This window comes from Pantherophis guttatus, chromosome 1 (genome assembly GCF_059756535.1).
Source record: "Pantherophis guttatus breed Tessera chromosome 1, ASM5975653v1, whole genome shotgun sequence".
Classification (NCBI taxonomy): Eukaryota; Metazoa; Chordata; class Lepidosauria; order Squamata; family Colubridae; genus Pantherophis; species Pantherophis guttatus.
In genome coordinates, this window is record NC_142063.1 from 246,435,960 (window position 1) to 246,462,342 (window position 26,383).

At 37.3% G+C, this 26,383-nt stretch overlaps 2 protein-coding genes across 8 annotated transcripts in view; both read right to left on the minus strand.

Moving 5' to 3' along the window:
* Positions 1-1,919: 1,919 nt before the first annotated feature.
* ZBTB24 (zinc finger and BTB domain containing 24) lies at positions 1,920-14,844 on the minus strand. Its single transcript, XM_034409137.2, has 7 exons — positions 14,762-14,844; positions 10,424-11,386; positions 7,866-8,033; positions 6,218-6,301; positions 5,249-5,332; positions 4,389-4,470; positions 1,920-3,007 (listed from the first exon to the last, which is right to left on the minus strand). The coding sequence occupies exons 2-7, from the start codon at positions 11,379-11,381 to the stop codon at positions 2,254-2,256; spliced, it is 2,130 nt and encodes a 709-aa protein (XP_034265028.2). The 5' UTR covers positions 11,382-11,386; positions 14,762-14,844; the 3' UTR covers positions 1,920-2,253.
* Positions 14,845-17,727: 2,883 nt separating this feature from the next.
* The window catches only part of AK9 (adenylate kinase 9), a 68,190-nt gene continuing 59,534 nt past the window's right edge, over positions 17,728-26,383 (minus strand). For 6 of the 7 annotated variants that reach the window (XM_087882633.1, XM_034409143.2, XM_034409144.2 and 3 more), the window contains 6 exons: positions 25,883-26,079; positions 23,710-23,879; positions 21,551-21,649; positions 21,366-21,468; positions 20,404-20,518; positions 17,728-18,584 (listed from right to left, as the gene is read on the minus strand). In XM_087882633.1, the coding sequence (XP_087738759.1) occupies positions 18,382-18,584; positions 20,404-20,518; positions 21,366-21,468; positions 21,551-21,649; positions 23,710-23,879; positions 25,883-26,079 (887 nt within the window). In that variant the 3' untranslated portion in view covers positions 17,728-18,381. Of the gene's footprint in view, positions 18,585-20,403; positions 20,519-21,365; positions 21,469-21,550; positions 21,650-23,709; positions 23,880-25,882; positions 26,080-26,383 lie in introns of those variants that run through there. The other variant, XR_015731398.1, reaches the window with a different exon arrangement.

Consider the following 26,383-nt stretch of genomic DNA (forward strand, 5'->3'; position numbering starts at 1 on the left):
CCAAAGAGGTTGTAGAAAAAATGTTTTTAAAAGAAAAAAAGCCTCTGCCGATCAGGCAACTCAGCTGGGATCATCAGAGGTTTTTAAAAGCCGAAGAGGTTGTAGAAAAAATGTTTTTAAAAGAAAAAAAGCCTCTGCCGATCAGGCAACTCAGCTGGGATCATCAGAGGTTTTTAAAAGCCGAAGAGGTTGTAGAAAAAATGGTTTTAAAAGTAAAAAAAAAAAAAAAAAGGTTGGCCACACCTACCCAGTCACATTACCAAGCCACGCCCATAGAACTGGTAATAACAAAATTTACATTTCACTACTGGGCAAGAGCCTTATATTAAAATGTGCCTACTTTTCCAGAAAAGTAGAAAAATAAGGGTGCTAGGAATGATTTGGGAAGGCTACAGGAGGTCCTAGAAAGCATCCTCAAAAATTTGTTGTTGTTAATAGGGTATTTGTGACTGGTCATATCCATCATGGCTGCTCTTTTGTGATAGCATCTAAATATAATCTCAAATTATTATTTGGGCATATGGGGAAATAGTTGAAATATATATTTTATATTTGCACATATGATTATTGCAATTATATTGTAACTTTATATATTTTTCTTAAAACAATTGCATATTTAATTTGTTCTTATTTATACTGCAGAAGCATAGGTTTGACCTGTAAGGAACACATTTTTGACAAAAGAAAAGGTTTGTAACACACAGATAAACCGTGGAAGAAATTTTCCCCCCAGAAGGATTAATGTATGCATTGTGTTTATTTTAAAAGCAATGTAGCTTTATCTTACATAAAGAAGCATTATATTTTAAATGTTTAACTGATGGCACAATTTCATCATTTAGAGCAGAATTATTTCCCGGTTATATGTCTTTTGCCCCTCCTGATATATATATATTTTTCTTATGCAAACCTTCAGAGTTAATTATCTTCACTACATTATTCAATTGGTTTTAAGACACTGAACTTTTTAAAACAACAGATTTATAAAAATCTCAATCAGCAACTGAGGGACAAATGAGTACCCTCTCTCCCATGTACAAACTCTTAGCACCTTCATCTCCTGTTCTGCATTATACAAAGCTTACCACCAGGATGCTGAAGTAATCCGCAAGGTTTCATCTCCAACCAGTGTTTATTACCACAGTGAAGCTTTCCTATATTCAGTAGAATCCATATTGTACAGTTTAGGCAGTATGAGGAAAGGAAGAATGGAAGGTATAGTGCACATCTGAGAACGGATGTGCATCACACTGCAATTCCTTAAAGAGAAAGTCTCTCTTCTTACTCCTTCCTATTTTTAGACTACTTCGGCCTTCGATCAGCTGGCCAGTGCGCATGCTCACGCAAGAAAATGGAAGACCAGCTCTTCCAGTTTCTAGCACTGCCACATGCACAAAGGCCAGCTGATCGTCGTGCATGCATGCACGTCAGAAACCTGGAAGAGGAACGGGTGCTGCCGCGCATGCACGGCAACATGGGTCCATGCGCCACTTCAGGCACGCGTGCCATAGGTTTGCCATCACAGGCCTATGCCCATCTGTTTGGAGATATAACTTTTATTTTTTCTGTCTTTTGAAATTATACATTTACTTTTGCAAAATGTTGCAAAAATTCCTCAAGTCTTATTTTACCTATGCTTGTAGAAACCTTCTAATAAAACTGTCTCTCGCAAAGTCTTAATGGACACAGATTGATCCATTTTTAAAAAAAATCCAAACATGAGCTTGCTTTAGCCCAAACTAATGAGCATATAGGAGAAAAAAATACTATATATATAGATATCTATATATAAAATCAGTTGATATATATATATACAGTATAAGTCCATTCAGAGGCAATTTTACATCCCATCATTTTCAGTGGAAAAATTAAGCATGCATTGTTTTTTCTCACTGAAATAACAGAGATGGCAAAATGTGTAAGCAGGCTTGTACCATGTTCTTTTAATATTTGATTGCAATTTAGGCAAAATGCATGAGAACACACTGGTTAAAAAGCTATGCTTTCAACATATATCTAAATTGATAAATCTGCAAAGTAAAAATGCATAAACCAATTGCCGTTACGGCAACAATCAACATTACTAGCATGTGAAATTAAATAGGGAATACTATATATATAATGCATTTCACATGAAGGCTCTTCTTTCATCTTGATAAATAAATATATCTAAGAAGGAAATCAGTCTGTGTTTTAAAAAGCCTGCCCTTCAGTGTGATGATCTCGAGATGGCTGGTCTACAGTTAGAGGCTGTTAAGCTGAATTGGAGATATGTACAGTTTGGGTCTGTCCCTTGCTAATTTGAGGAGGTAGAATTGTATCTTGACTGATGTGAAACCGTTGGTTAGGTTCTTGGGCCATCTGCAGATGCGGGGTTGGATGCGATGTTCCTGCAGCTATTTGAAGCACATCTGCTTGACTCTGATTGGCATGGAGATGTTCCAGAGCTTCTTTGGACAGTGTGATAACATGCATTTGTTCAGTCTGGGGAGAATCCATTGAGTCACTCACAATGCTGATATTCTGAATCTGGTCTGTGGGTTCTGTTTGGCCTGAAAGAATCAGGTTCTGCAGCTGCTGTGATGGCTGAGTGAGAAGAGTAAGGCTGCCTGTGTGCTCTGTCATCACATTTTGGGAATCATCTGAAGTGACAACACTAATGCCTTGATTATGGCTGGGCACAAAGTTTATGTTGTGCACCGAATCTGTCACCAACAGCTGAATCTCCTGGGGTCCAGAGGTAGAAAGTTGATACTGCTGCAGCTGAAGAATGTTCCTGACGTCCTCTGTGCTGCTACTGTTGGATGAAGTGTTGGCTTCCTGTAGCTGCTTCTCTTTGATATGAATTTTCAAATGAGATTTCAAATTGTCTAAACGTGCAAACTGCACACAACACTCTGAACAAGAGAAAGGTTTTTTGCCGGTGTGCAAGATACAATGTCTCCTTTTGGCGCTGGAATCGGAAAAGGATTTTCCACAAATACTACACGAATATGGCTTTTCTCCTCTGAAAGAGAGGACATCTGGTTTGATCACATATGTCAATATTTTGCGAAGCATGGATGTTATTAAGAACCCAAAGCATTATTCAAATATCACAGCATTAAAACTGAATGGCAGATGGATTCTCTCTCTCTTCCTTCCTATGAAGTACACTTACTCAGGTAAGTGATATGTAAATAAATGGAAGCCATCTTACTTTCTTATCATGCAGTGTAAATCATTACTGTATGATAGAATGAAACTCTGAAATCCTGTTGCTGCTCATGATGCCTCAACATGATTGGTAGCTAGTTTGCCAATCTCAAAAACTATTGGGCAGGAGCGTAGATATATGGCGAGACAACTGGGCGCGTCTAAACCCATTTTACTCTTGCCATTTATACTGCAGTAGCCATGTTTGTTTCTAATCATATTCCAATATGTCTACCCCATAGAATAACAGTAATCAAACTACCATATGTTGAGGCAGCAGGTGAATAAGTCTGTCATTAAGATGACATGGTAATACTATTCTTTTTTATCCATTTTGGGGATTTACATTGGTGCAACTGAGGTAATAAGTGAAAACATATTAACATAGTAAATAGAGAAAAATTCCACACAGTCACAATTTTTCTGTATAGCTTCCTATCCCTTTACTATTGAGCTTTCAAAGACTTTTAGGATTGTCAGCTTTCTCTGCTTTTATAAACAGATGATGATCTGTAGGTGCCCCATAAAAAACAAATTTCAAAGTTTTTTAAAAAAGACATTACTATCCATTTCTAATGTACATATACTCTCAATCTGTAATGGCAAACTTTTTTTAACCAAAAGAAGATAAATTAAAACTGTATGCCTTGTGTCATCTATAATGAGAAACCCAGAGTTCATTTAAAGCAGGACCCAATAGAGGTCATTGTTTTTTGGGGTTTTTTGGCAATATATATTCAATAATGTGACAGTGCTCATTAGCTTTGGGCTAAAGACTAAGTATAATGTGCACCAGTGATTAAAAATAATTTGCTTAAATATTCACAATGATGTAGACCAGGTGTGACTGGCCCACGGGCCACATGCAATCCTGAGCAGCTAGTAATGCTAGCAATGCAGTTCAGCTAGATCATAAACTTTTAACATCATGTGATTTTATATTATAAAACTATGTTATATCAGGCTCAAGACAATTTCTCTTCACTCAATGCGGCCCAGGCAAGCCAAAAGGTTGTATACCCATGGTGCAGGCAATCAAAATTGTCAGCATACAGCATACCATGAACTGAATTTACAAACTATGATCTGTAATTGCAGCAGACAATAAAACTGTATTAATAGCCTCACTCGAATTATTTCCCATAAACTGGTTTCCATGCAAAATCACAAAGAAAAAAAAGGGAAGGAGATACCTGTGAATTCTGATATGTGTCTGAAGAGAACTTTTTGCTGTAAATGACTTGCCACAGATTTCACAAGTAAATGGCTTTTCACCTATAAAAACTTGCTGATTAGTAATAGTAATTATCTCTTATTTAAAGAACAATTAAGAGACTTTGACTTATAAGTAGACTCTAATGAATGAAACAACCAAATCTCATGCTAATTCATAACTATTAGGGTGAATAAATAATGAATTGAGATATGAACATACAAGAAAATACTGAAATTTTTTTGGAGGACAATGTTTTTCTCTTCAGTCTTCTTTAACTGCTCCTGCTCTAAAAAATTAGGGGGGAAAGATTATGAAATACATCATATTTTAATGTAAAATTATACATAAAATGGATAATACTGATTTTATTTCCTTTTAATAATCTGCTCATGGTTTTCAGCCATAATCATTTGCCTTCTGATAAAAAAGCAGGAGTTCTATTTCCTACCAGCCAAAATTTCTCGAACAGTAGCAGCAGTTTGACAGTGGAAACCAATTATTCAAATGTAATAAGTTGGCCTTCACTGAATGTACTGAAGTATCCATCAGTTTAGATTCCTGCGAAATCAGCAGTAGGACTCCCACACTGGGCTGCAAAACTCCAGAGGACTGCCTAATATGGCAGCTAAAGTCCATGATCTTAATAGCCCCTACCAATTCTTTTACTGTAAACTTTGCACCGTATTGATTCAGCACCACACAGTTTCATTGTTAAAGATTAGAATCCATTATAAGATCATTTATTATCTACAGATGAATGCTGCTTACTTGGATGTTCCTACCTAAATAATATATACTGCCAGCTTTTTTTCAGAAAAGAATAGAAAGCAGCATTACCTGTATGTGTTCTTAAATGTTTCTTTAATTGAGCTGTATCCATGAATTTACGATGACAGAGGATGCATTCTGGCAATGAATGGCCTGATTATGTAAAATGAAAAATAAATTATTATTTTTCCCAAGTGTGTCTATTTCATTTATAATTTTTATCTTAACATGTCGGTGGTTAATAATAAATTAAGAAGTTTACAATTCTAATACAACTGAAACCAAAGTAATGCCACAATTGATGGAAGCATTATAGAGAACATTTAGAAAATTAAAACATGGGATAATGGTTCCATCAAATGCTAGGCGAACTGACATCTGCTTGCATGGTGGATTTCTCTACTTTCCTTTCACATGCACTCCAATTACTTCCAGATTTGGGAGGTGTGCGAGGGATGAAGGAGGAATCTCTTATGGTGACTGATACTGTTGTATCAGCAGATGACTACTATTGCATGTGTCCCTATATTCTTCTAGTTATTGCTCATCAGTACATTTGCAATTATACTTTTCCCAATATAATCTTAGTAACTTAGTAACTAAACTATTACATTAATGAAACAAGCTTGTACTATAACATAATAATGCCAAAGTTAAGCTGGTGGTCCAATTCACCACAGCAACTGTTCTACAAGCAACTCTATTTTTCTAGCTTCTTCATATGCAGGAATTATCCCTTTACTATCTCTATCGTCAATCATAATTTTTAGCTTATTATGAATTGCTTCCTTTCAATTGTGTATTTTCAGCAGAAAATATCCCCAACTCCTCAAACACAGAATATTTTAATTTTTTGTATTATCACATTACTCATATAATAATTCTGCAAAATGATCAGATGGCACTAACAATGTGCTGAAACATTTATGGAATGCACAGTAAACAAATATATAGCTATTGGTTATGAATCAATAATTAAACGTACAAGAAAACCTCAACATTTCCTAGCAAATTGTAGTATTCTTTAATTCATTATACCTGTGTGAACTCTATAGTGACTTTTAAGTTGCCTTCTCTGGCTGAAGTATTTTCCACACTGGTCACAGGTAAAAGCCTTCTGACCTGAAAAGAAAGAGGGGAAAAAGAGAAACTGTAGTTATTTATTTGTACTTATGGTAATCTGAGCAGCCATCTGTGAATTCACACCTAGTTATTCTGATCTTGCATAGCAACTCAGTTGAAATATTCCAGAGTGCAGGGAATTCTGATAAGAACCCTGCCATTACAAAGTAGGGCATCATCCAAAACCCTGTTCTTAGGACTGCCATAAAAGGTTGAAACCAAGGTGATTATTCTTAGTGGCAGGTAGGATGAATGAGGTATATTGTTTATTGTAAAATGGAACAGCAGATTAAATATGAAGTGGCAATTTGGTTCAATTATGAAAATAACTGAAACCAAGAGACAAAATTGAAATGTTAAAAAGTGTGATGGGGATTTTGAAAAAATATGTTGTAAATGATGAAATAAAATAATTAATTGATGCTATAGTAAGAAATCAGGAATTAGGGGCAGATAGTGATATTGCTTATCATGTACTAAGAAGAGATTAAGATAAGATGTGGAAGGTCAATTAAGTTAAAGGGTTTCAATATAATAATTGAATATGATAAAGTACATTATTCATAGCCAAAAAGTGTGATGGGGATTCTGAGAAATATATTTTATAAATGGAGAAATAAGATAATTAATTGATGTTACGCTAAGAAATTAGGAATTGAAGGGCAGATGGTGATACAGTTTATATATTATGTATTAAGAAGAGATTAAGATAAGATAAAGAAGTAGGGAAAAAGAATATTATGGCAGAAATTGAGATTGTAAATTGTACTTGGAAAAAACAAAAAGGAAGATTGGAATAGATGATAAAAATCAATATATAACTATGTTATAAGAAGTATAAGATGTGACCCGGTCAACACTCTGTTCATAAAATATGTATGTGAAAGAAAAAATTAATAAAACTTGTTTTGAAAAAAAGAAAAAAAAGAAATAGCAAATACAGGAAAATGAAACATTTCCTCAGAAATACTTGATAATATTTCACATTTTGTATGTGGACTTCCATTTACAGAACATTACATAAGCAGATTTCTATTTACCTCATTTCTGCGGCCACCACCACATTCTCATTACTTATCTCTGTTAATTGATTTTGAGAGCATGTAGTAGTTAGAAGAGGGAGGAGGAATTTCTCTTGTCTCGTTCTTGGAACAAGAAGAGTAGTAAAGCCTTGAATACCAGTGGATTATGGGTGCTATATCCAATGTACCTTATTCAAAGGAAAACACACCTGGGACTTCTACCATTAATGTGAAATTGATATAGAATTTATTCCACAGGAAAAAATCATGAGCTATAAAAAGCTTTCTATAACTGAATGGAAAGATCTAGTCTTATGGATTAATGTATAGCCCCTATGAACTACAGAAGTATACCTTATAAAAAAACCAGACACTAAGGACAAAATATTGGGGTCAGCTATAATTTCCGATTCCTAAAACGAGTTCTCGGAAGTGTCAAACATACTCTTACTGAAATAATGCAGGTATACTCATTCTAATCCAGCCAGGGATTATTTTTTTCACTTTACAATTTTAGCCTAATGAGTGGCTTTTGATCTTACCTGTATGAAGACTCATGTGTTCCAGGAGAGAATGTTTTGTGGTTAAAGCCTTATTGCAAACTGTGCAAGCATATGGCCGTTCCCCAGTGTGCATCCGCTCATGGACTTGGAGAGAGTGCTTCTGGGAAAAGCCTTTGCCGCATTCACCACATTTGAATGGGCGCTCTCCTGAAAACAAAAGTATGGCACTGTGAATGGGAAACAGACATTTCAAGCAGATGGAGCAGTACTTGAAATAACAACATGCATCATTTAATTTAAATCAGAAGTAATTTTTCAATACTACTACAGTTTGAAAATACTACAAAGGCAGAAATGTTGATGGTAAAATTAAGTGTTTCTACAAAAGGGCAATTTTAAGAATTTTAATTCGAGTAGCACCCAACTTTCTTCATCTATATTCTGCTGTAATTATTTATATAAATAACTGTAGTCCATGAAGATACCTAATATTCTTTCTTCTCCCATTTTTTGCCACAACAATCCTATAAAGTGGGTTAAGCTGAGAGAGATTCATTTGCCCAAGTCACCCAGTTGGCTTCGTGCCTAAATTGGGTACTAGCATTCCTCGTCTCCTGGTTTCTATGCTGGTGTCTTAACCAAAAGGAGATAGATAAACCAAGAAAACAAAAGTGTTCCTTTTTTGAGGCTGTATTGAAAAATAGAAGCACAAGGATTCCTAATTCACAGTGCAGAACTACAAGAGCTAATTACTGACGTGAATCCATGAGTAGATGCACAGAGATAAAATCTCCCATCAGTCAAGTCTAACACTTGAGGACTTGAGGACAAGTCCACTTTATTTTAAGTAACAAAAACTTTCCTGTCTGGTCTACAATGCAGGAATTTCCTAGTGATCTCTCATTTAAATACTAAGCAAAACCTGCATCATTTTTTCAGGCTTATACATGAGTCACTAATTGCAGCCAATTACTGTGACTTAACATATATGCAAGCTCTTAAATTTTGTAGCAATATGAAAATATACCAGTTTACCATAAAGCAGGTGTTGGGAATAGTTAAACATTTGGGTGGGTGGATGGGTGAGTAAGTAGGACAGGGCGCTTGTCAAGTTTTTCAACCTTAAAACTAAGACCTCTGCATCCATCTGTTGCAAGAAAAAGATAAGACAATCCTAGAGAAACCATTATCCTCAGAATTTTTCACCACAGACTGAAGATCTAGCCTTTCATATAACCAAAGGCTTAAAAGTCTAATGATTTCACATCACCTGTTTTATAAGACTTGGTATAATTTCCATTGAATATTTTACAAGGCTCCTGAGCCTGATAAATGGATTCTTAAAAACAATAGTTTAAGAGAGCCAGTTTGGTCTAGTGGTTAAGGCACTGGGCAAGAAAGTTGGAGACTGTAAATTCTAGTCCCGCCTTAGTCATAAGTCAACTCAGTGACCTTGGGACAGTCACCCTCATTCAGCCCAACGCACCTCATGGGGTTATTGTGGGGAAAATAGGAGGAAGGTATGTTGGATATATTTGCCACCTTGAGTTCTTTGTAAAAATAATAAAGGCAGGATACAAATAAATAAAACATAAAAATTAAGAGAAAATTAAACTACCTTAAACATTACTGTTTAATGTTGACTTTTCCTCCATTTTGTATGTAACTTAAACAAATATAGTCACTGAAGATTAGGCAGCTGATTTTCAGGCACAATTCTTTGGACAAGCTAGCAAATGTATTTTTTCTTCCAGCTTTTTGGAAGATGAGACATGTGTGTTGGATCATTCTGAGAAGGATTTTCAAAAATCGTACTGTAGGTTGCTAAGGAGATTCCAATTTCTATCAATGCAAGTTTTAATTTTTAATTATAAATGTAAACATTATTGCTTAAACTAATAAATATTGCATATGAAAGTTTTTAAATAATTTTATTATCGGCAAACAATGAGGAAAAGTTTTGGGAGACTCATGATTTACCTGTATTATACCACTGCTGCGCAAGCTGCGTTGACTTCTGGATTCCTTTGGGGTACAATTCAAGGTGCTGGTTATCACCTTTAAAGCCCTGTAGGGCACAAGGCCAGGTTATACGAATGGCCTTTTTCCCTTAGAGGACATCTACTTTTCCTATTAGATTGGACAGGATGGGCTTACTCCAGGTCTCCTCTAGTCATTTGCTGGGATCTAGGGAACAAGCCTTTTCCATAGCTGCATTTACCCCATGAAGGGCCATTTTCCTCTTTGTCTTCTGGAAGGCTGTTAAGATCAAACCTTCAGATGTTGGGCCAGAATGGGAAGTGAGCTCAGAATTTGTGATGTTGAGAAGATAGTGTTATGGTGTTTTGTGGTATGCAATATTTTTTAACCATATGCATTTTATTATTTATATATCTGATAAGTAAGCCATCTAGGTTATTTTATACAATATGAGTGGCCGTATACTTTTTAAAATAAATAATAAATAAAAGTTTAGATTTATTCATTTCCCCAACTATTGGTTGATCATTTATACATTATATTAATCTTTCAATCACAGTTTAATAACAAGTAGAGTGCTTGTAATATTTTGCCCTAAGATTGAAAAGAAAACTAACCTGTATGACTTCTTCGGTGTATAGCTAAAAAATGATTATATTTAAAGACTTTCCCACAGTCTTTGCACTCAACTTCAGAACCAGTACGTTTTCTTCTGCCATTGGCCCTTTTTGACAGCCCACTGTCCTCTTCATCACCAATAAGTTTATAATCTTTTAATTTTATTGACCGCCGTATCCTACGTTTGCTGTAACGACTCTGAGTGATCTGTGTATTTTGGCACTTAGGATCATAGTTCTCATCCTTTTCTGTTGAGATGCTTACCACAGCTTCTGTCCTACATATTTCTCTTCCCTCTCCACTTACAGGAATGAGTTCATTGGTATTTCTGTCTTCTACCACAGCCTCCCGTTTTATAAAATTTTGCTTATTATGAACCGAGTTGTTCTCTTTTAATTGCACATCTTCAGCTGAAAGGGATTCCAGTTTTTCTTCCTGAATGTTCTTCACTTTTCTTGGTCTTCCACGCTTTCGCTTTGGTGGATCTTCACTTTTCTTTGCTAAGACAGTTATTGGAGTTTCAGCATTAGAAATTCCAGATAATGCGTTTGTTAAGCTGCAGTTCCTCTCTTGCTCTGTATATGCTTTAACTAGATCATTCACTTTGAGGAGATGAGCAGTAGCTAAAATCTGTTCTATACTTTTTTCACTAGCTTGTAGGCAGCCTGTGTAAATAAATTCCAATAGTACACCAAAAGCATCTGCTACCATTCCTTCCAACATGTAGATTGACTGGCCAATCTCGCCCTCTTCAATGAACATCATGGAAAAATATTCACTGCTGGCAGCAAGTAATGCCTTATGGGCTCTAAAGTGAACATTTTCTACAATTAAAGTGATGTCACACAAAAAATCTTTTTTTCTCTGTTCCTCAAATTTAATCAGGATAGTGTCTCTGTGAACCTTGGAGTGGATTGCTATAAGTTTCTCTGAAGAATTAGATACAACTTCATCCATTATTGCTAAAGATAAAGGGAAAAAAAGAAACTAAGATTCAAAGTGCTCCAAGACAAATGGAAAATACTTATTTAAGTACAAGGAACATATGCTGGTCTATTTGAATGACATTACACAATGACCCGAAACTGCCAACTTTCAGTGTTATTCAGGCTAGCCAATATAATTCTGAATTACCGTATTTTTTGGAGTATAAGATGCACCAGAGTATAAGACGCACCTTAGTTTTTGGGGAGGAAAATAAGGAAAAGGCTGATTGGCAGGTGGATCGGCCGCCTGGAATACCCCCAATCAGCTGTTCCCAGAGGTGAATTTTAGCAACAGGTTCCTTGGTTGTGAGCTCTGTGCCTTGCCTTTTTTTTCTGCCTCTGAAACTCTGTTTCAGAAAAAACTTTTTTTCCTGCCTCTGAAAGCCTCAGAAACAGAGCTTCAGAAAAAAAAGCCTCTGAAGCTGTTTGGGGGCTTCTTTTCTGAAGCTTCGTTTCTGATGCTTTTTTCAGCCTCTGAAACCTCCCTTTGAGAAGCTGAGCGGGGCTACATTCGGACTATAAGACGCACCCTATAAGATTTTCACCCTCTTTTTTTGGGGGAAAAGGTGCGCCTTATACTCTGAAAAATACGGTAAGCATCCTAAATAAGGGCCTCATTTAAATACCAAGTTTTAATAGTTATTTAATTAAGTTAATAATTAAATAGTTTTAAAAATTGAATAAACATTGACACCAACATAGCAAAAAGAAGAACTCTATGACAAGATCCTCCAAAGTTTGAAAGGGGAAGGCAATTTTCATGAATTTGCCACCTATTTTTTGTAATGCCTTACCCCTAGAAAGTCTGTTTTGGAAAAGTGGGGGGACTCTCCAGAGAAACATGGGAAATGGCAGTGGGGGAAAGCAGTAATACATTTCACCTCTTTTCTTTAAACTTATGGAAGCACCTAGTTAGTGGAGTCAGCCATAGAATAAATCCTTTCACTTAGGGAAGAGTATGTATGTATGTATGTATTTATAAAATTTATTGGACGCCCATCTTACCATAAGATAACTCTGGGCGCCTTACAGTCACAAAACTATACCTGCATTAAAACATAAATAAATTAAAACTCAGAATTAAAATCTAAGCACATGTGGGGAGGGCAGAGGCGGAATGGGTGGAGGTGGGATCTGTTGTTACTCCATCAACCTCTTCCACTATGCTGTTCCCCCATCGGGCCTCCAGGCCAACCAGCAGAGCCCTTTAGGCCCTTTCGAAAGGAGGGTTGGGACCAGCCTCACATGGGGAACGGGTGTGTGTAAGATGCTGTAGAGGACAGGAGCAACAACAGAGAAGGCCCTCCTCCTGGACCTCTAAGTAAATTGGGATGCAAACCCTTTGGCTGAAATTTTAGCTCCATTTATTCATACAGGTATTTCTACACAGGCACACAGATGTACATGTACGCACAGAGGGTTTGCACTGGGGTTACCAAGAACAGAATACCATTCAAATTAGACAACTTGAATGTAATACAGTACATATGTATTAAAGTTTGACTTCTAATTAGCTGCCAATTATAAGTAGACCTCAGGACTTATTCCTAAGTATATATTTGTGAATAACAAGAAAGGGTTCTTTCAAATCAACAAAGGCAGAATTCTGATACGAATGTAAGTTTTTTAAAAGCATTATTGGAGATAAGGTAAATAAAAATGTGATCTAGTGAGAAATTATACATATTCAAGCTTTTTTTTTTTTTTAAATAGAAATCTCAAATTTAGCAGTGATGCAATTGAAACTTGCAAGACAGATATCGTCCAGATCTATTTTTTGTACTTTTTAACACATGGGAATGATTATATTAATGTCCTGGTCAATAGGAAACTGGCCAGTGTTGTCACAATGTACAAAAAGCACCTCTCTTTGTTTAAATAGTGCAACTGTACCTTTTCCCATGCTTGCTGTTGGCTTTTTCCACATATCTGGGAAAAGGTGTGGCTACTTTATTGTTTTGAAGTAAAGTGCTTTATTCAGATTTCTGTCTATTGCATAGTTACTCTTTCAAAGGCTTTGCATAGTATTACTGGCCAGTATCACTGACGTAAGAACCACTTATAATAATAATAATCTAAGGTCAACTGAGCCTCAGGCAGAAATCTATAATTTTTTTTTCAAATAAATGCTGATGTAGCCACTTTTTCTAAAACCACTTAAGAAATCTTTTACAGGGCCTGTCACAGAAGTATGTTTGTTTTCCAATATTTTTTGAAAGTTGAAACTAAACAGGATATTTATAGGCTACTCGTTCCATTAACAGGCTTTTCTCTTAGATAATGTGTATATACAGTTTTGTGCCACATCCAACTTTTCCATAGAATCATATTTCTAATTGAACAGTAATTTTCAATATTGATTTAATGCATTGTTTATTCTGGGATTTGTACTACACTAGCTTAACATGTTCAATTGGGATGCTTTTACGCTTTTCTTTTTTTACATTTTCTTTTTTATTTACATTTTTCTATGAAAATTAAAAAATGACTTTTATTTCCTCCCATGTTAAACATCCCTAAGAACATTAAAACCATGTATCACGCTATATTCCACCGTTTACTCTGTACCATACTTTCCCTTCCAGCTTAAGATGCCATACTGCGTGATTTCATGGATACATGAAGAATAACAAATAAATTTCTTTTTCTACAATGAGACAATTCCCCCTATTTGTTTCAAAGCTTTTTGCAGAAGCAAAAAAGAAGACCCAATTAGAGAAAATAAGGGGAAAAAAAATATGACTGCTCTTTCAAAGATCTGCCTGTTATGCCCATTTCCCTTTGCTCTCCTACTTAAAACAAAAGAGGAGTCACGACTGCAAAGCGAGACAAGGCAGAGAAATAATGAAATAAAGGGAAAGGGATGAAAAAAAACGGAATCGCGATGCCCGCTTTATTTATTTATTTTCCTCCCGCCAGAACTTTCCTGCCTTTCACAAGCTGCGAGCGAAATTCAACAGGTGACGCTTCTTTTTTTTCCATCTCAACCCAACTGGGATAAATAAACACGAGGTTTCGGGGTAGTGAATTTCTCCCCCTCCAACACCCATTGGAAGTGCCGTCCTTCCGACGATCGTTATTTACCAACCTAACCCATTTACCCAAAATAAGCATCGGTAGCGGGCGGAATGAAGCAGAAATCCCGGCCATCCCGTAATAATCCATAAAGAGAAGACCCAGAGGAAGAGTTGGAACCCCCCAAACGCCTCTATCGCGCCGTTCGTCTAATAACTGTCAACGGAAGACCAAGGTCTTTCTCTGCATAATCTCTTAGACGTCCAGGGGGGCGGAGGGGGAGGGGGAAGAGAGAGAGAGAGAGAAAAAAAAAGTCAGCGATGAAGCCGGACTCACCCTCGGACTGCGAAAGCTGCAGATACGGAGCCCCGCAACAAGGCGGTTGAAGGCATACGCCGGAAGCGGCAGGCGCGTATCCCGGAAGTGAGGTCACAAGACGAGGGAGGAGGGGGACAGAAGGGTGGGGTGGAGTTCGGGCGTAGGAAGAAGGTAGGACGGTTACGAGTTCGTTGCCCTTAAGCGACAGGCGGGCGATGCCCTTCTGTCCAAGCCGCCGTGTTCTGGGATTGGAGGATCCGGACAGTGTGCCGATTCGGATTTCCCAGCAGGAAGATAGCAAAAGCATTTAGCAATCCCAAAGGTGCTTTTTCTGGAGGCGGCTGGACTTGGTTTTTTTTTTTTCCTTTTGAAGACGTTTCGCTTCTCATCCAAGAAGCTTCTTCAATTTTGACAGGATAGTGGGGAATGGAAGGATTTGTATCAGTGGTGGGTTTCAAATTTTTTTCCTACCGGTTCTATGGGTGTGGCGTGGTGGGCGTGGCATTGCTTGGTGGGCGTGGCGTGGCGGGCGTGGCTGTAAAATCTCCCATTCCCTCCCACTGCAGGGGAAGGTTATTGCAAAATCCCCATTTCCTCCCAATCAGCTGGGACTTGGGAGGCAAAGAATAGATGGGGGCGGGGCCAGTCAGTATTTTTTCTACCGGTTATCCGAACTACTCAAAATTTCTGCTACCGGTTCTCCGGAACTGGTCAGAACCTGCTTGAAACCCACCTCTGATTTGTATTCCTTGCAGATAAGAAAAAACAAGGAAGTCCAATTGCCTCCTGAAGAAAGCACCTTTGGGACAACCATGACCTGGATGACTGAGGTTAACTCTGCTGACTGCCAGGGGCTTGATCCTCTGTAACCCGCTTAGAGGGCACTGTAAAGCACTATGAAGCTGTAGATAGGTCTAAGTGCTGTTGCTAAGTGCTACAAGTCTGTAGAGATTCTCAGTCATCCAGGTCATGCTTGTCCCAAAGGTGCTTTTTTCAGGAGACAACTGGACTTTACAGTGCCCTCTAAGCACTTTACAGAGTCAGCATATGGCCCCCAACAATCTGGGTCCTCATTTTACCGCAAATTGGATCTTCATTTTACCGATCTTGGAAGGATTGGAAGGCTGAGTCAACCTTGAGCCGGTGGGGATCAAGCCCCTGGCAGTCAGCAGAGTTAGCTTGCAATACTGCATTCTAACCACTGTGCCACCATGTCACCTCTGCCCCACCGTGGCTTTTGAAAATAATGATCAAAATGTGGAGTGCAAGGGTTCTGTATCTCACTCAACCATGCTATCTAATTTTTTGCCAAACACATTGATTTTTTTCCAAATTGAACGAAAACATTGAGAAAATTCTAACCATATCTATGGAGATTCTCAGTCATCCAAGTCATAGTTGTGCCAAAAGTGTTTTTTCTGAAGATGCTCCTTGGCTGAGAAGGAAAATGTCCTCAAGAGAAGAAACACAGGAAGTCCAGTTGCCTTTTGAAATAGCACCTTTGGGACAGTAGGCAGAGATCGCATGGGACTCTCCAAGCTGGCACCCTTTACTTAGGGTGTCCAATAACAAAGTCCAAAGACAGGCCACTGGGTATTGGGATGGCAGGCGTATAAGTACAAAAATATTCTTGGCACTAAGAATGGCAAACACATGGAGTCCGGGTGTTTTGTGATGGGGCATTTGTAACCTAAATGGTAGCAGTAAAGGAAAACTTCCAATTTTTCTCATTTTAGGGGAAGGATTTCCTCCCCTTAAAAGAGTTTCCAGATTGACACCATGCCTATTCAGGACATTTTACTGTTTTACTGAGGAAAACAAATGAAAAGAATAGATGCACAAAATAATTGCAAAGTGCTTCCCAACTGTTGACCCGGAGATCTTTGGAAAAATTCTCTGTTTGGTATCTGAGTTGCACTTAAAATATAGTTTCCTAAGATACATTTGAACAATTACTTTTTGCCAAGTATCTTCAGATGGGTTTTATTTGATTGCTGTCTATATGCGGCTCCATTCCAGAATGGTTTTGTACGGCTGAGAAAGTTGTTCAAACTGCTATGTGTGTTTCCACTGCCAGTTCAGCTAATGCTGCAACAACCAAGCAGCCCTGAGCCATTTGCCAATTAACAATTTATTAAACTAGCTGTTGACATTTTAGCTTAATATGTTGCACAAATCTGTCTACGTTGTTAGCTTATGGCTTATGGTATTGGACAAACACATAAACTGATTTAATTGAAGGATCCTCGGTGCTCTATGAGTTTGGTTGTTTTTTTGCAGACGTTTCATTATCCAAGCTAGGTAACTTCTTCAGTGCCACTAGCACTGAGGATGTTACCTAGTTTGGGTAATGAAATATCTGCAAGAAAACAACCAAGCTCAGAGAGCACCGTGGAACCTTCATTTCAACTGTGAGCTACAAATATTCTCCTTTATTGATACTGATTTTATTGAGTAAACTATAATGGTTTATTCAGTTGACTGATCCCTAAGCCTGATTTGTACTGATTAATAGAGCTTTGTGTCTGTGTTGACCCTACTATTTCAGATTGGAGGGGAAGTCATATAATTGCTAATATTCAGGTTTCAAATGGAAATATCTGATAATGTTTTCTTCATGCCGTCTGGTTTTTTCTATGGAAGATTTATTTTTGAATTGAAGAGCATTCAACTATACGAGCCTCTGCTTGCCGAAATGGTACAGACCTCATTCACCAATCTCAGTGAAGACAAGTCTATACCAACTGCTAATCTGATTAGTCACTGAAGTGAGGAAAACATGGTATTAAGACAAGCCATTTGAAAAACCACCGTTTTTAAAGGCATTGTTTATAATAAATATTCATTCAGAATTTTTCCAGTTTTCCATTCTATCAAGGGTAAATAGGACAAAAATATGCAACTGACTGTATTGCTCCATTGTGCTTAGTATAGAGTTGCTGAAAGGATATACACAGTAGAATGAGATTACGCTCAAACTATTCAAAAGTGTAAAATGAAGCAATTACTCATATTTATTTAGAGCAGGGTGGGGAAGAAACAATAGCAATGACCTGAATGTGGATTCTTTCAAATAACTACATATAGAAGTTAATATTTCACTAGTTAACAAAAGTAACAAATTTAAACCACTACAATAACAACTGAAAGCCAAGATATCTCAAATTTATGACATATCTCATAATATCTCAAATTATCTCAGATCTTTATATTTAAATAAACTAAATATTTAAGTACAGTAATGTCGAACAATAATGATTTAACAAATAGCTTACAGCAGTTAAAGTTCTATCTTTAACCACTGAAGAATATTGATATACCCACAATTATAAACATATTTTCTTAGAAGTAGACTTAATAAAAACAATCTTTACTAAATTCCTTGCAAAATTAGGACTATAGGGCAATTTACAAATATGTTTGTACACTCAGTTTTACAAAGTGCATTTTGCAAACCATCCTATAGGAAACTACAGTATTGCCTCATTTAGACTTGCAACAAGCCAGTGACATGAGCTTATCTTGATCCGTTCTGTAATCAGGCAGGTTCTAAAAAAACCGTATAAACAACCATTTTTGTATAATTTAACAGTCAAATATGAATATATCACTTTCCAGTATTTTTGCAATATTTCACACTAATAGGAAGTTGGGTCCACATCTTTGAGAGACAAGAAAGTCTGTAATTTGTGATCAAAATCAATAGGTCGATTTTGAGGCTCCTTGTACTTCTTTGTCATTTTGATGCCTAGGTATGGGATAAGTTCACAATGGTCTATGAACCGTTCCAACTTCATTTTATACTTCTTTCGTATATAGTCTGGGCTGTTAGGGTTATATGCTGTAAAAAATTAAACACCATTAATTATCCATCATATTTCAGAATTCACATTACTATTATTCCAATATCCAAAGTCACATAGAATCAGTGGTGGGTTGCTACCGGTTCCCCTGGTTCGGGCAAATCGGTAGCAGTGGCAGGAGGCTCCGCCCACCCGCTTGGATGTCATCAAATATGCTCTGTGCATGCGCAGAAGCAAATATGCTCTGCACGTGCGTGAGTGAACCAATAGCAAAGGTAAGTGAAACCCACCACTGCATAAAATGCATGCACATACTATGTTTCAGTGGTTCCCAATATCTCACTAGATGTTTATTTAACTATTTTTTAAACTTGCATCTATATACTCCTAGGAAAACTAGCCTCTGGCAATTTACAACAGTAGCTACTGTAGTGGTAACTTCTAATATTGAGTTCTTGCTATGAGAAAAGTGCTGGAAGTAAAGAAAAATGGATAATGAGCATAAAAATTAAAAATAGTTCAACTTGCTTGTTTTTTCACATATTTTCTCCATACCACCTTACACATTAACAGGCTAAAAATTCATCTTTAAAGGCATGAGACTGCTGCTCTTATTTTTAGTTTTTAGATGCAATCTATATAATAATTTTTTTAAAATTACAATTATGAACCAAAACCATAAAAACAAAAGCAATTGTTGTTCAAGTAAATCTAATCAAATTATACTGGGTTTAACTCTTGGAATGGAGGGAAAAAATACAGTAAAATCAAGAGGAAATTCTTTTCCCTTCAATTTTCTGTTCCGTATTGAATTTTTTTTCAGATTCCGATAAATACAAGTTTTACTTCTTATCAATTTCATGTGCAACCATATTTTTTATAAGGTTGCATGGCCCATTAGTGGACAATGAGCTGTTTCAACCGAGCCACAGAAACATCAGGTAAGCGCATATGTGTATCCCCACTTGGGTGAGCAGCGGGTGAGCATGTGCATGCGCAGTCCATTTATATGCCAGCCACTCACAAGGAACCATCCCCTCTTCCGGTTCACAAAGCTGGAAAAGTTGGGGAACTCTGCATTAGATCACCTCTTGATTATTTTTTTCCCCTTAACGGTCTGCTTCCGAGCGTTCATATTATGGATTTGGTATTGCCTAAATGTTCCTTTGTTTCATTATTCCTGTATCGATATGATGCTTTCATTATGCATCTCTCTATTTAGAAGTCAGCATTTACACTGACATAACCAATGTAACCATTTGTTTCTGCATATACGTTTACAAATCCTTTCCTGCTCCCGTCCCTTCATATAGTAAAAAAATATACTAAAATTAAAAATAACTTCTGGAAAAGGAACAAATCTACTTGAAAAGAATGTTCTTTTTCTATGTATCAAGAAAATTATTAATAGTTTTTTCGTTGGATTAATTCTGATGTCAGTGCTCAACCTGAATGTTTCTATAGTTAACTATATAGAAATAATTAAATTTTGCCATACCATGGTATGGCAAAAATGGTACGATTGGCTGGATAAAAGGAAAATAAAACAAAAATAGGACCACACTAAAGGAAACAGACTAATTAGACAGGGATTGAGTACTAATTAAGAAAACAAATACATTAAAAAGGGAATTCAAAATTTAGTTATATAACTAAAGGTGTAGAAATACACATAGAGAAATATAGTTTACCGATGTGATTATCCAAAATACAAGTCGTAAGACTTGATCTATGTTTATTTGTGATGTATGTAGTGTATTGTTATATTTGTACTTGTTTTTTTTTTTAACTAAATAAAAATTAAAAAAAAGAAATAACTAAATTTTTATAACAATAATGCTCTTTTCCTTTCTTTACCTTTTAAATGATAGGCTATGAATAGCAAAGCGGTCCTTTTCACACTCAGGAATGGAAATTTTGGCTTTAAGCAACCAACTGCATTCATTGCTTTTATTAAAGCTGTAGCCACACCCTTTGGGATAAAATATTTTTAATGTTAATTGTTCAGTATGATATCATTTCATAGATATGCTTTATAATGTACATGGCTTGATACTGAGCTTCACAGAGGGACTGAATACAGTTTCTGAAGCACCTTAAAATTTGATTTTTTAAAAAAAAATACTTTTAGATGTATGTTAAAGTTACAGTATATGTCTCATTTAATTTGGCCATGCCGTGGGGAAATTCACTGCAGAAAGCAATTATGTTTGGAAGAGTTAGTGGTAAAAGGAAACCAGGCCATCTAAGAACACACATGGCTGGGCACCATTAAAGCTGAAACCAGCCAGAGTGGTGCAAGGTCAAATGATATGGAGAGACCTGGAATCACAACACTTGGACACGATTTAATGGATAATATCATCATCATCATCATCGTCATCATCATATGTTAAAAGAGCTGAATTTGTATTTGTTGAGAGTTCAGAAATTTGGATAGGTTTGAGTAATTTGAGTGGAAGATCAAACAGGATTGCCAAGCAGCGGTGACCCTAGTGTATACTAATTTAGATCCTAGATGATTTAGGAAATAATTATGTATAATTATCTTATTTGGCATTATAAATATGCAGATTTGATTTGATCACAGAGTCTTAACTTTTGGGACATATGTGGCACATTTCTATGCATCACAAATCAAATCTAGTCTTAAAATCAAAATTATAAAAAAGGTGTACCAATGAATAGGAAACATTTTAATGAAAATGATCCATTTTGTTTTAGAAAGGTCGTTCTAGATGTGTATAAATATAGCTAACACTGATTAGAATCCAAATAAATATTTAAATTCGATTATAAATAACAACAAGAAAAAAAACCTGCTCAAGATATCCAGTCAGAGGAAGAGCTGTCAACACTATAGGTTCCTTTAAGGGGGGAAGCTTATGTGGAAGTGTCAGTTTCCAATATTTTTCTGGTTTTCTAAGAATACGGAAATGAAAAGTCAGCAAAATGTAAACCTAGCTCAACATATAGATATGAAGATACTTAATGCATTCCATACCTCATAAACCTCTGAAGTTTTTCTTCATTTTCAAAAATATATAGCTTTTTGCGATAAAGTACAGCATATTCAATGTTCCCAGGTACCAGAGCTTCATATCTCAAGAGAAAAGAAGAGCAATATATATATATATTAATTTGCATCCTGCCTTTCTGTTTCAAATTGTGTCAGGAAATTATCCTTAAAATATAAAGCCCTTAAAATTATTTTAGGGCTTTGCAGATAATGATTAGCCTTTAAATTGAATATAGAAATGCACCAGAAACCAGTGAGCCAAGATAAAAGAAAGGCCACATGCTTCAAGTAATTAGTTGTGATCAAAATTTCAGCCAGCGAATATTTTTCAAAAGGGCTTAATCTTTTCAACTAGCACTGTTTTTCAAACCTTTTTCAAAAATTATCCCCAATTAATTGTATTGCAAACATTCAACATTTCTGTACATAACTTTTGCAGTCCTTTATCTGTCAGCTCTGGGTATAACCCAGTCCTGGGCTATACATAACTTCATCTTTTTTGGGAACAAAGAACCAGCATAGACAGAACAAAAGCATTTCTCAAGTTAGCAGCCATACGGGAATCCAGAAGCATGTGTAGACTGTGATTTTTCAAGAAATAATCTATAAAATCTCACATCCTTAACCCTAAAATTATCCAGGAAGATTTATATTGAGTGTATTACCGTACTGTACATTACAGATATCATACAATGTAATGTACAGTGTGGTATATATTCTAGATACTAGGCATTAGTTTGATAATCTTTGGAATATGTGTTTGGCCAACATGTTTGTAATATTTGGTGAAATATAAAAAGTGTGAATGGAAGCTCTTTCTGTATATTTTAAGTTTAGAACGCAACACAGTTTAAAATGCATGTCAAAGTGAAGATGGAATTTTGGATCTTCTATGAAGTAAGCAGATACACCTGCATGTTGTGGCCCCGCCCTCTGAGCCTGTCCCATCGGAGGAAGAAAGCTCCAAGCATGAGGAAGAGGAGTCAGCCAGGCCTCCCTCTCCAGGCCCCTCCCCTCTGGCACTGTCTCAGGAGCCGGCCGAGGGAGAGGAGATTAGCCGGGAGACAGGTGTCTCGGATGAGAGCGAGGGAGAGACGTCATTCCTGGATGCACGCCTCCGAAGGCGTGATAAACGATTGCAGCAGCTCAGGAGGCGTGCTAGGGATTAGAACTGAGTCACTGGACCACACCCCAGAGACTATATAATAGAGGGTGGTGGCCAGTGATCCCTGTGACGAACAAAAATAAACCTTGGATAGTCACTAAAGCCTCGTCCGAAACTGCTGAGAGGAATATTATTTTCTGTTGGACTCTTGCACGCTGAGTATATTATCTTTCTGTTCTGTGGAAATAAAAGCACTTGGCAGACGGTGTGTATTTCGCTGCCAAGTTGGAGATAAAGACCTGGGTGTGTGCCAAGTGCTTCCTTAACCCTCGGCTGGCTGTGTTTGTGTGTGTGTGTGGACGGGGACAGATCACTGCATAATATATTTTACTAGCTGAATATCCAGGCTCCGCTACAAAACTATGTGATCGAGCTTGATAAATCGACACTTACATCTTGAAAATTAATGAGTAGTTACGATCGGCCTCCTCTCCCCTTCTCTCCCTCAGCCTTTCCCCACATAAGCCTATCCTATCCTATCCTATCCTATCCTATCCTATCCTATCCTATCCTATCCTATCCTATCCTATCCTATCCTATCCTATCCTATCCTATCCTATTCCCCCTTCTCTCCCTCAGGCTTGCCCCACAGAAACGTCTCCTATCCCCTTCTCTCCCTCAGGCTTGCCCCACAGAACAGGGGTCGGTTCTACTTACCTTTACTACCGGTTCGCATCGTGCCCACGCGCAATGATTAAGATTAAGAAAATGGTTCATAAAAGTTGCAAAAGGAAAGGCTTCAGTTGCTTTATAAAGCGTTTTATCATTTAATTTTTTAAGCTATTTACAGTTTTATAGTCTGTCCTAAGTTTGCCTTGGATATTTTAGTTCTGGTTGTTTTTGCTTCAAGTTGATTCTCTTAATTATTGTAAAATACTGACAGTCCAGTTGATGGCATTGAGTATAAATTTTATAAAAATATTTCAAAGAATTGTTTTTTGACATTACATTTAATGGAAATGAAAATGTGAGTGTTTACCTTTTCTTTCCATCAAGATAAGTAACTGGGCAGAAGCCTTGCAGTTCAGCTTGCATAGGAAATAACGCTTTTACATCTGCAATAGTCAACCTTTTGGGTAAATCATTTAGTAAAGGAAGAGGATAAGGTGCCAATGGAGGAACATATAATTCTGGAGTTTTCAAAAATTTCTGCATTGAAAGAAATAATATTTCACAAGAAGAAACATACTTTAAGATAAGAAACAAAATACTGTATGAATCTATGAAAAAAAATGGATTTTCTTTTTTAATTACTGTCTACTTAGTACTATAGAACATTTATCATCAGTCCTTTGATAAATGCTCTATAGAACAACAATCAAATTATGAAGAGGGAGGGAAGGATTCAAGAATTACCGGTACCAAAATGTTCAACAAAGATAGCATAATCGTTCTGAAAGGAAGCTTTGAGGACAGGGAGATGGTATTGATAGGGGCCAGGCTACAGGTAGTCCTCGACTTACAATCACAATTGAGCCCCAGATTTCTGTTGCTAAGCGAGACAATGGTTAAGTGAGATTTGCCCCATTTTATGACCTTTCTTGCCAGAGTGGTTAAGTGAATCACTGCAGTTGATAAATTAGTAATACAGTTGTTAAGTGAATCTGGCTTCCTCAGTTTGCTTGTGAGAAGGTTGCAAAAGGTCATCACATGATTTCAGGACACTGCAGCAGTCATAAATATGAACAAGTTGCCAAGATCCAAATTTTGATCACATGACAATGGGGATATTGCAACTGTCGTAAATGGTGGGGAACAGTCCTAAGTCACTTTTTTCAATGGCATTGTAACTTTGGTCACTAAATGGATGGTTGTAAGTCAAGGACTACCTGTATGCAAAAGGAAGTATTTCATTATCACTGTCCCAGAAATTATTTCATTTACTGCTTTTATTTAGTCTTTAAAAAATGAAAATACATCTTAAAGTACAACTGCTACTACATTTTAATTAACAGCATTGTATTCTTAAAGCTCAGGAAAAAAAAGAACAGCACAATTGAGTGAATAAGTATAATGTATAACCATTATGTATAATATTACTCCTGAACATTCAAACAACATCCCAATACATTAAATGCAATATTGTAGGAAGAATTGAATACTGGGCTTAAGGGACAGTAATTTGCCTAAGACAATCCAAAATGCTGGGTGGGTGCTAAGATACCATAGGCTTCCCTCCTCACTTTGTTGTGTATGCCATGTGTGGTGAAAACCTCCCACCAGTTTTGGTATAAGCCATAGCAGCAGAGTTTGCGCTCCTATAATCTGTTTTTGTTTCCAAACCCTTCCCCAAATGGGGAAGATTGGGAAGAATATCTTCAGAAGGTTCTCTACATCTTTGAAGAGTCCAGTGCTTGCTCTCACTTGCTAGTCAGTTCCCTACCTCTACCTCTTGCTACCCCTACCCCTTGCTACCCCTACCACTACTTTCTTGCTACTCTACCCTACTCCTACCTTTTCTCCACAAGGGTCTCTTGCCTCACCACAATGCAAGTCATGTCAGCCCAGCTGCGCTGGGCCTCACGGCTCGGGGCTGTCATTCAGGCAGGACTGGGGAGCTGACCTGGTGATGCTCAGAAGTATGTCCGGTCGCCCAGCCTAGGCGTCAGAAGCCTGCTCCCGCCACTGTGATCACCACCGAAGCCTGCACCGCCACTGCACAGCTGAAAGGCGGGCCCTGGAAATAGCTGACGTTCGGGGCCTCGCCTGTGCAGAACCAAACCAAGCCAAGCCAAGCCAAGCCTCAGCTGGTCTGATGAGCCGAGGGAAAAGGCGGAGTTAAAGCAGGCTATGTTTGGTGTAGGTGGCTTGCTTGATCAGATGTGGGTTAACTGTAGAAGAAATGTGAGATGGGGTGGGGCCAAGGGGTGGAGTCATGGGTGGAGCGTGGGAGTCTTTAAAATGGTGATGGGGAGTACTGCGCGAAAGCGCTGACAATATCTCACTTTGAAAATTGGTGACTTTTGGAACGTGCCAAAGGGCCGAATAAAGATCTCTACAACTAGGAACCCGGTTGCCTGGAGTCTTATTTCAAAGCGCCATTCTGGAACCTGACAAGTAAATTTCAATTTGTATACGCCTAACAATCTATACAATCTCTCACAACTCTTTGCATCAGCATCTATTTTGCTGATTAATATTATAATACTTACGTCTAACTCCTTCTGTCCAGACATTTTGTAGTAATGTCCTCGAAATTCTGCAGCAAACTTCAGAGAAGGAGAATCGGAGCAATCAATAAGTTCTTCTCTTTCCGCAAGGCTCACTGGACAATATTGCCCAAACTCTCCCAGCCGAGAGAGCAATTCACTTGGTGTGATACACATATCAGCAATACTGGCGGCTTTTCCTGTTAACAATTGAATACACTACACTACTATCTTATTTTATTTATTAAATTTATAAGCCACCCATCTCACCACCAAGTAACTTTTACAGCATCATAAATAACAATTTGGACAATGAAAAAGTTAGAAATACGGTAGTAAAACATGAAGCATTAAAATTAAAACATCATCATTAACAACAAATTAAATAAAAGATCCAATGCCTAAACAGGGTGGAGATGGAATCTTATCTAATCTACAAGTCACTTCCTTAATGGGACATCCCAAGCCAGATGACAGAGACAGATTTTCAGGCTCTTTCAGAAG